Source organism: Musa acuminata, chromosome BXJ2-3, assembly GCF_036884655.1.
Source record: "Musa acuminata AAA Group cultivar baxijiao chromosome BXJ2-3, Cavendish_Baxijiao_AAA, whole genome shotgun sequence".
Taxonomy (NCBI): Eukaryota; Viridiplantae; Streptophyta; class Magnoliopsida; order Zingiberales; family Musaceae; genus Musa; species Musa acuminata.
In genome coordinates this window covers 43,716,593-43,725,861 of record NC_088340.1, presented here as the reverse complement: position 1 = coordinate 43,725,861, position 9,269 = coordinate 43,716,593, and the positions used below count along the sequence as shown (strand labels likewise).

Genomic DNA, 9,269 nt, shown 5'->3' with positions numbered 1-9,269 from the left:
GCTGATGTGGGAAGGATCAATGATCATCCTTGAATCAACACTCATGCCAACCAATGCAAGCAGCAGCTTTGTCTAGTCTTCTCTCAACAAGACACCACAAAATAAGATTTGTTCTCTCTTTGTTCCTTGAAGCAAGCAAGGGAAGACAAGTGTGACTCTATGCTCTACCCCATATCATCACTATGGACAATCCATGTGTTTTCTTATCCATGCATTTGATATGAAGGAATACAAGGATAGGCTATATTTGTATATATGTATATGTATATGTATATGTATATGCATACATGTATGTATGCATGTTTTTTGTATCTATGTATGACCTATAATAAATTATCTGATGTGGGATGGATCTAAAGTGAGTTTTGAACTTTATATTAGTTCTTGGTACTCATACTCTCCAACTAATATAGGATTAGTGTTCATAATAGTAAAATCTAAAGCACATAAAATAATTTATTATATATATAAATTAGTTTTACACTAGATTCATCGAATTATATATTTATTTTCTAATATAATAATTCCAAATGGATTCTCTTGAATGCACACATAAATTGTGGAACCAGTAAAATACTCTCCAAAGGTCCAATGAAAAAAGAGAATGTATGTTATATCCTCGAGGGGTCAATAGACAATTCAAAAAATTCGAAGGGTTTATATGAAAAGTTACTTATTATCTCAATATTTTAGCTATAATTAATTATCTTTGGTTCTCGCCTCCCCTCTGCGTATTCCTCCGTTGACGAGCGAGCAAGCGAGCGAGAGCAAGGGCAATGGCGTCGGCGCTCCGTAGGCTCTCTTCCTCCTCTGCGAAGACGCAGCCTTTCCTGCGGAGCTCTCTCTACTTACTACATGGTCCCTTCTCCAGCCAATCCTTCCAAAATCTGCAGGAAGGCAAAAAGGTTGCCGCCTCTTGTTCTTCTTGGGACGGAGGGACGGTCGGATTTGACGTTTTTGCTTGTTCTTTTCATTTCAGTCTTCCCTACGAAGTGAAGCCGTCTACGAGAAGGAGAAATCTCGCGTCACGGTGTGTAAATTCTTCTGTTATCGAATAGTTTGAGCGGCAATTTTGTGTTTCTTGGTTCAAAAGTCATCTTTTTTATCCTTTATCTGGCCGAAGCAGCTGAACGCTCCGTTGGAGGTCGTCGATCCGGAGATTGCGGATATCGTCGAGCTTGAAAAGGCGAGGCAATGGAAGGTAGGTACTACCTTCTCGTTTCGCCGAATCTTCTGAGATGAAATCGAGTCTCATTGGGAAATTTTTCCTTAATGTGATGGAAGGGACTTGAGCTTATACCTTCGGAGAATTTCACGTCGTTGTCGGTGATGCAAGCAGTAGGCTCCATCATGTCTTTAAAAAACAGTGAGGGGTGCCCTGGTGCAAGATACTATGGAGGAAACGAGTATGATTGGGTTACTTGTTCCTGTGAAGAATATTGTGTGTTCGATGGATGTGTCTATGAAACCAAAATGCCAAGTTTTTGTGAATCCTTTTGTCTTTTGAGTATGAGGTCCCTTCTGATGAGAATCATCCTTCCTGTCTTGCTGCAGATATATGGACATGGCAGAATCATTGTGTCAAAAGCGTGCGCTTGAAGCTTTTCGTTTGGATCCTGCAAAATGGGGAGGTAACATGAGCATCACTCTTTGGCTATTTTGGTGAAGATAAAAGAACCCAGTATTCGATGTTTGTTCCTTCTTATGTGGTTGGCGATAGCTGATGTTTTAATATCATTCTTCTCTACACCATGGCCTGGTAAAGCATTGTTGACTTTGGGATTATAGAATTAATTCTAGACCCATGCTTTGTGCAGTTCTGTATCTTGTTCTCATGTGAATTACTCCATGCAGTTGCTTCATCATATGTGCTTGATTTTTGTCCCGATTCTTTGTTGTTAGTTATGATTATGAGGTGAAATTTCATATCTCATAGTTGTGTTGTCTGGTTACATCTCCAAAGCAAATCAAGCATAATAAAATAATGAATCAAATATGGCAATCACCACCAAATGAACTTGATGATTGAAGGTTAATACAACTCGCCAAAAGTTGGTTCCTAAAGTATTGATATAAGTAATCCTTTTACTGAAAAAACAATTAATTTGAAGCAACAGCGGGTTTAAGTCTATATCTAAAACCTTTGATTTTTTTTCCTTATGTTGATTTTCATATAGAGAGATGCCTAGCATCCCAGTGGTATATTAGGATGTATGGGTGGTATTGCCTTTACAAAATGGTTCTTGCATTAAATGTTATATAAAATGTTACATCTAAATTGTTCCGATGGTTCCTGCAGTAAATGTGCAGTCTTTGTCTGGGTCACTTGCTAATTTTCAAGTATATACTGCACTCTTGAAGCCACATGAGAGAATAATGGCACTTGATCTGCCTCATGGTGGACATCTTTCTCATGGTTACCAGGTGAGTGCTATGTTAAAGTTCTCTTTTTGTTTGATTATCTAATGTTCCCTGATACAAGTGAAGTTCATTTTGTTTTGTTGTGTCATCAGGCGATGAATTGACTGTTTATTGCAAGCATATGTTCAATTCTGTAGATTCTTAGTTTCTAAAGTCAAGTGTATTCATATCGATCTTATTGTAGGACAGTAGGAGAATGAATGTAGGTTTTAGATTGATATAAATGAAGTGGTACATCAACTATTTTCCTGTGTGCTTTATTTTGTATAGTGGAACTGTATTCACTATTGTGTACCTCAATTTTGTCCCAATCATAAACATGATTTGTTGAATGTTGTCACTGATAAATGCAACTCTATGTTATCTCGTTCAATAATCCAGCACATAGCCTGGTAACTCTTATCTAACAAAGAACTAGGAAGAATGGATAAGGAACAAGGTATTGGCACTAAGATTGCACATGCACTAGATCAATGTACAGAGGCTTGTTATGTGAAATGGTCTTTGAAAAGACACCTTGACACTGAGGCATAAGCTTATTTCCCCTGTATGTGTACTTGATCACTATAGCACCTTTGGTTCATGACATATACTACCAGAGCTTCCAGTAAATTTATGATGCAATTGGTCGCAATCTTGGTGCCCATGTCATCAGTTTAAAAACTTTTTAAGTTGTGTTATACTGGTATCATTGAAAATTTTCAGGTTTACTTTCTTTTTCAATCATAGGTGCAATGTTGCTTGTGGGCTTCTAGTGCTTTCTAGTGAAATTTTATGATCTAGTATTTGATTTACTCTGATGTTGGTATCTAAATTCAAAATCTTATGGTCCTGTTACCTGTCTTATTTCTGCAGACTGATACCAAGAAAATATCTGCGGTCTCCATATTTTTTGAGACAATGCCTTATAGGCTGAATGAGAGTACTGGATACATTGATTATGATCAGGTGGCTGCTATATTTTTATTATTTGAATGTTCTACTTACTTTACCCCCATTTTGCTATCAACCATACTTGTGTTGCTGCAAATCATATGAACTTTTCATGCATCCTATATACCATTATGTAAAGACTTTTAGAATTGAGAAAATCATTTGCAGAAGTTCATATGCATATTTCCAATATCCAAAATTTTGATGTCAATAGAATAACATTAAGGACTTCAATTCTCAAGTTACCCTGTTCACGCACATTAAGTCTCAGCTTCTTTTATTGATTTATATTGCACGAGATGCTCATGCCCATACTCTAGCTGATCTAAAGTTCTCTACAGCTGGAGAAAAGCGCTACACTCTTCAGGCCAAAATTAATAGTTGCTGGAGCTAGTGCATATGCTCGCCTTTATGACTATGCACGAATTCGGAAGGTAGACTCTTATCTAGGCACTTTTGTCAGCTGAAAATTATATATTCATCAAGAGTTTTAACTTCCGTGGGTATTATTGCATAGAGTGTCTCATTTTTAGGTATCAACAGGTATGTGACAAGCACAAAGCTATCCTTCTGGCAGATATGGCACACACTAGTGGACTTGTTTCCGCTGGTGTTATTCCATCTCCATTTGAGTATGCGGATGTTGTCACAACTACAACTCACAATTTGCTTCGTGGACCACGTGGAGCCATGATATTTTTCAGGAAAGGAGTGAAACAGATCAATAAACAAGGGAAAGAGGTGAATTGAAGAAAGTTCCAATATCTTCCAAGCTGTTCCTTCACAACTTATTGCAATGGATAAACAAAAATAAAAGTACATGTGCTCTTAATATAGTATTGGAATAACTAGAGTTGAAATTTCTAATGTTAGGTTATGCATGACTTTGAAGAGAAGATCAATGCAGCAGTCTTCCCTGGACTTCAAGGTGGTCCTCACAACCACATAATCACTGGATTAGCTGTTGCGCTAAAGCAGGCATGCATCATCCAAAACCATTTTCTTCTTTTTTTCTGGTTGGTGAAAAGTTAGTGAACTCAATGAAGATTAATGGAGACTAAGGCTCTGTTTGGATAATAATTTATGAAGAGAAGTGAAAGAGAAAAAATAGTGAAGAGTTAGGCGATAATACAAGAAAAAAGGAGAAGAGAATCATACTTTTTCTTCCTCTGTTTGAATGTGGATTAGTGAAAGAAGAGGAAATACAATCTGTCCCTTGTTTGATTTGGTTAATCAAGAGAAGGAAAAGGGCGTTCTATGAGGTAGTTTACAAATTCGTCTATGGTTGTTTCAGAAACTTGTCACGTCTCTGCCAATAAATGTAAGGGAAACCAACAAAAATCATATCTGAATGTCCCTCTATCCACTCTTCAGATCTCTTCAATTTTACAGTGAAGCAAAAACGCTTTCAGGAGCTACTTCTCTCTAGTCAATTCTCTTCTCCGTACTTCTCTTCATCCAAACGGGCCCTAAAAGACCGAAAGAGGAATCAGCAATATCAATTTAGTTGGATAAGATATGATCAATTAATCATTGGACTTGCTCATAGACTTAGCAATCAATTCCAATCAGTACAAGATTTTTGTTTCTTTAACAATATACCATATAACTAGCTATGGATGCCATATTATGGCCAAGATAACTTAGGCAAACTTTGGGCTTCTTATCATACACCAAAGGCCAATTAGGAGCTGGTAAGTGTGCAAATTCAGCTTCTGTTTTGAGGAGCATGAGTTTGTGGCATCTAAGCCTGGAGACTAAAACAACATGAATCATCAAATCTGCCGTTAAACTTGCTGCTGGCTTGTTAGTCTTTTACAATTTGTCATGACATGTAGTCTGAAATTCTTTTCCATTCGCGGAAGTGCAGGCCACCACCCCAGAATACAAGGCATATCAAGAGCAAGTACTAAGTAATTGTGCAAAATTTGCTCAGGTATGGTTGTGTGCTAGCTTTGTTCTTCTTTTTGTCATTTTCATGTATAGATCTGTATTGAATGCTAATGTACTGGCTATTGCTTTATGCTAAGTCTGCTCATGTATGATTAAGCTTTGTTTTAACCTTACCTATCAAGCAAACTGCTCTGCTCTAACAGACTATAATACTAAAAGTTTGTATGTATTGCAGTGCTTGGTCGAGAAAGGCTATGAGCTTGTTTCCGGTGGAACAGAGAACCATTTAGTCTTGGTGAATCTTAAGAACAAGGTAAGATGAACACAAAGATATGTCTATTTAGTGCAATTTTTCAGCATATATAGAAACTATCATCGGGTATGTCAGTGAGTAAATGGACTTGTTTCAATGTTCTTTGTCTAGTTTTGAATGGTAAACCATGTAGATGACATAATCCTAAAATCATGGTTTATTTAGATTTCTTCAAACTGTGCCTCGTTAGTGGTAGTATATAGATAACAGGGGACATATGAGCTTCTAACTATTTTATATATTTGCCGACATAAACTCTTTTACATGATAGGATTCCATCTTAAACGTCTGAGTCCATTTACAGGGAATCGATGGGTCTAGAGTTGAAAAGGTGCTGGAATTAGTTCACATTGCAGCTAACAAAAATACAGTACCTGGTGATGTATCTGCCATGGTTCCTGGAGGCATCAGAATGGGTACATGCTTTTGATGTCAGTTAATTTTCAGTAATGCTTATCAGATCAAGTTTTGTCTTACACACCATTTTCTGCTAATTCAGGAACCCCGGCCCTCACATCAAGAGGATTTGTTGAAGAAGATTTCGCTAAAGTTGCCGACTTTTTTGACACTGCTGTCAAATTGGCACTGAAGATCAAGTCTGAAACCAAAGGTTCTATTTGTTTGTCTTCTTTTATCCCTTACTTTATCTCTTCATCTTATGTATTATTGCATGACAATGTTCACAAATCTACTAAAGTATTTGTTCTATTTTTCTTTTTTCTTCAAATGCATATCAGAAGGATCCAAGCTGAAGGATTTCCTAGCCACCATTCAAACAAATGCAAATATTCAATCTGAGATTACAAAGCTCCGCTATGAGGTGGAGGAATATGCAAAGCAATTCCCAACAATTGGATTTGACAAGGAAACAATGAAATATAGAAACTGAAGATGAAGCTGAGGCTGCAAATACAAGGTATGCTTATCTAAAATAGATTTAAATGATTAAGTGGCAGCTCAAATGTATATTTCTCATTTTGGGTGATGGTGATCAACTTTCTTTTTTCTTCTACCCCCCTCTCTAAGCCTTCATACTTGTCATCTTCGGTGAAGGTGAATCCTGCTAACCATGACCTCACTATCTAAACCCATGATCTTACAAACTATGACACAAGACTTCTGCTATCTAAAAGCGTACTTGTAAGAAATAGACTGATCAGAAACTGAAGTTGAATTTGTTTTCTATGCAGCAAGCAGAAGCTGTGTTGTTCAGCGGGCTCATCACAACAAAATGGTTATTTATGATGTCATTTGTATCTGAAATGCACGAGAAGAGCAAATTTACAGCCATTTAAGAAAGTGAAGCCTTGACTTGACTATTACTTCTGATGTACAATTGCTATGCAGCCTCGACGCGATCAGGTAGCATATTATACATTAGTAGTCATATTGTAAAATTAGTAGAATTTCCAATAATTCAATCAGTAGAGTTCCTGAGCAGTTGAATTGGCAATCTGGAACCACTGAAACTGGTGACGTAATGTTGGTAAGGTTAGAACACCCTTAACAAGGTGGAAGACATGTTTGAGAGTTTTGCTGATCTTTTGGCTTGCCTTGAAACAGAGCATATGGTGGTCTAATGTGATGCTGTGTTGTTTGCTTTGCACGCAGAGAAGTGGGAAATCATGACAGTGACATCGTGCTTTAAGATTCACGCGGGGAACATTAGCACAGCAGGCGGCATCAAGATTCGTGCTGGGACGCTTGGCGCCGTCTCGTGTTGTTTCGTCCCCGCAGCTCGCGGTGGGCCGAAACGGGCTCGATGGCGGCCGCCGTGAAAAGATGGGACGACGACGCCAGGCTTCGACTCGTCCCGTTCCGTTGCGCTCCTCACGGCCGCGCGCGTCCCCCGCGATCTTCCCTCCCGTAACGCCCTCTCGTCCCTACACGCGTCCGTCATCTTCCCGCAGTCCTCTCGCTCTCGCGACCCTCCATCTCCTGTATTTGGCGTGTACACCCCGTCCACCTTCTCCAACCTGGACTCCTTTCGACTCCTGCTCGCCCATGTCCTCTCTTCCGGTTCTCCCTATATCTTCTTCGTTTCCATCCCCTTCTTCTTATTACGCGAAGCTCATCCACAGTGGTTGGCGGACGACGACGACGACGACGACTTCGTGCGGTGAAGCAGCTCTTCGGCCACAGCCAACCCCGGGTTCTACTCTGACCACCCGATGGCCGTGAGCCGTGAGCATTCCCCGTACGACGCCGAGCTTCCCAGCACCGCGCCCGCCGGGTCCCTGGTGCTCGAGAAGGGTAACATCCACTCGCTCGCAGCCACCGGCTGCCTCCTCTACGGGGGCTTCGACAGCAAGAACATCCGCGTTTGGAAGAACCAGCAGGACTTCGCGGAGTTCAAGTCCAGCAGCGGGTTCGTGAAGGCCATTGTCGTCGCGGCAGACCGCGTCTTCACCGGCCACCAGGACGGCAAGATCCGGGCGTGGAAGGTGTCCCCCAAGGACGCCACCGTGTACAAGAGGATTGGGAACCTCCCCAGGCTCAAGGACATCCTCTGGAGCTCGCTCAACCCTTCCAACTACGTGGAGGCCAGGCGCCACAGCAGTGCCCTGTGGATCCGCCACTCCGATGCCATCTCTTGCCTCAGCCTCAACGAGGAGCAGGGGCTGCTCTACTCCGGCTCCTGGGACAGGACCTTCAAGATCTGGCGGATCTCCGACTCCAGGTGCCTCGAGTCCGTCGTCGCCCACGACGACACCATCAACTCGATCGTGGCCGCCGTCAGCGGGCTCGTCTTTACCGGCTCGGCCGACGGCACCGTCAAGGTGTGGCGGCGGGAGCTGCACGGGAAGGGTACCAAGCACGCGCCGGTGCAGACGCTCCTCAAGCAGGAGTGGGCGGTGACCTCACTCGCGATCAGCCCCACGGCGCCCGTCGTCTACTGCGGCTCTTCCGACGGGCTGATCAACTTCTGGGAGGGGGAGCAGCATCTGGTACACGGTGGGGTGCTCCAGAGCCACAAGATGGCGGTGTTGTGCCTCGTGGCTTCCGGTAACCTCCTGCTGAGCGGCTCCGCCGACACTACCATCTGCGTGTGGCGCCGCGAGGGCGCGGTGCACACCTGCCTCTCGGTGCTCAGCGGCCATGCCGGGCCCGTCAAGTGCCTCGCGATAGCACCGGACGCCGGCGGGGATGAGGACGGCGGCAGCGGCGCCACGAGGTGGACCGTGTACAGCGGCAGCCTAGACAAGTCCGTGAAGCTGTGGCGCGTGTCCGAGCAGGCACCGGAGGCGCTGCTGAGGGGGCCACAGCTCGTGCCGGTGGGACCCGGCGACTCGAAGGCGTGCTAGGCGAGCAACGGAAGCGGCGGCGATGGCTGCGGCTCGCAAGTATGAGCGGCCGTGTCAGAACGTGACACGCTCACGACCACCATGAGCCATGTCTGCCGCAAAGTCAAAGCTCCATCACGTGCACGTGGCCATCAATTTTCGTGCAAGCACAGGATGGTGATGCGTACAATGCACTGTGAATACAATACCTGAGCGTTTGAGGGCCTCAAGATAAAAAAAAAATTCCCATTTTTTATATTCTCGTGTATTTATTATTTTTAATATCATTTTTTTTAAAAGAAAAAAAAATAAAAAAAAAAGAGAGAACATTTTATTGCAAAATAATCAGCTTTGCTTTGCTGGGAATAATGTCATCAGCAGATCTTGATTTTGAAGAAATATCATTCTATCAAAATGCTCAATTG

General features: G+C 42.3%; 2 protein-coding genes across 3 annotated transcripts; both read left to right on the top strand.

Annotated features, from left to right (window-relative positions):
* Nucleotides 1-713: 713 nt before the first annotated feature.
* On the top strand, nucleotides 714-7,100 carry LOC103979793 (serine hydroxymethyltransferase, mitochondrial-like). Of its 2 annotated transcripts, none has more exons than XM_065101483.1 (16): nucleotides 714-905; nucleotides 980-1,030; nucleotides 1,127-1,201; nucleotides 1,285-1,406; nucleotides 1,555-1,631; nucleotides 2,300-2,424; nucleotides 3,277-3,369; nucleotides 3,696-3,788; nucleotides 3,898-4,095; nucleotides 4,228-4,332; nucleotides 5,225-5,290; nucleotides 5,483-5,560; nucleotides 5,865-5,976; nucleotides 6,060-6,170; nucleotides 6,301-6,476; nucleotides 6,751-7,100. In XM_065101483.1, exons 1-15 carry the CDS (start codon nucleotides 777-779, stop codon nucleotides 6,447-6,449), a joined length of 1,584 nt encoding a protein of 527 aa, XP_064957555.1. In that variant the 5' UTR covers nucleotides 714-776; the 3' UTR covers nucleotides 6,450-6,476; nucleotides 6,751-7,100. The 2 variants fall into 2 exon arrangements, with proteins under 2 accessions (XP_064957555.1, XP_064957554.1); XM_065101482.1 differs by having other exon boundaries at nucleotides 6,298-6,476.
* Nucleotides 7,101-7,722: 622 nt separating this feature from the next.
* Nucleotides 7,723-9,190, top strand: LOC135608515 (protein JINGUBANG-like). Its single transcript, XM_065101485.1, has one exon. The coding sequence runs from the start codon at nucleotides 7,732-7,734 to the stop codon at nucleotides 8,863-8,865; it is 1,134 nt and encodes a 377-aa protein (XP_064957557.1). The 5' UTR covers nucleotides 7,723-7,731; the 3' UTR covers nucleotides 8,866-9,190.
* Nucleotides 9,191-9,269: the final 79 nt, after the last annotated feature.

Bases quoted from the DNA above. Each gene is read 5' to 3' on its own strand.
- LOC135608515 (XM_065101485.1), top strand. From the start codon at position 7,732: ATGGCCGTGAGCCGTGAGCATTCCCCGTACGACGCCGAGCTTCCCAGC.
- LOC103979793 (XM_065101482.1), top strand. From the start codon at position 777: ATGGCGTCGGCGCTCCGTAGGCTCTCTTCCTCCTCTGCGAAGACGCAG. The intron at 1,031-1,126 runs GTGTGTAAATTC...TGGCCGAAGCAG, and splicing joins AGGAGAAATCTCGCGTCACG to CTGAACGCTCCGTTGGAGGT. The intron at 4,333-5,224 runs GCATGCATCATC...GCGGAAGTGCAG, and splicing joins TAGCTGTTGCGCTAAAGCAG to GCCACCACCCCAGAATACAA.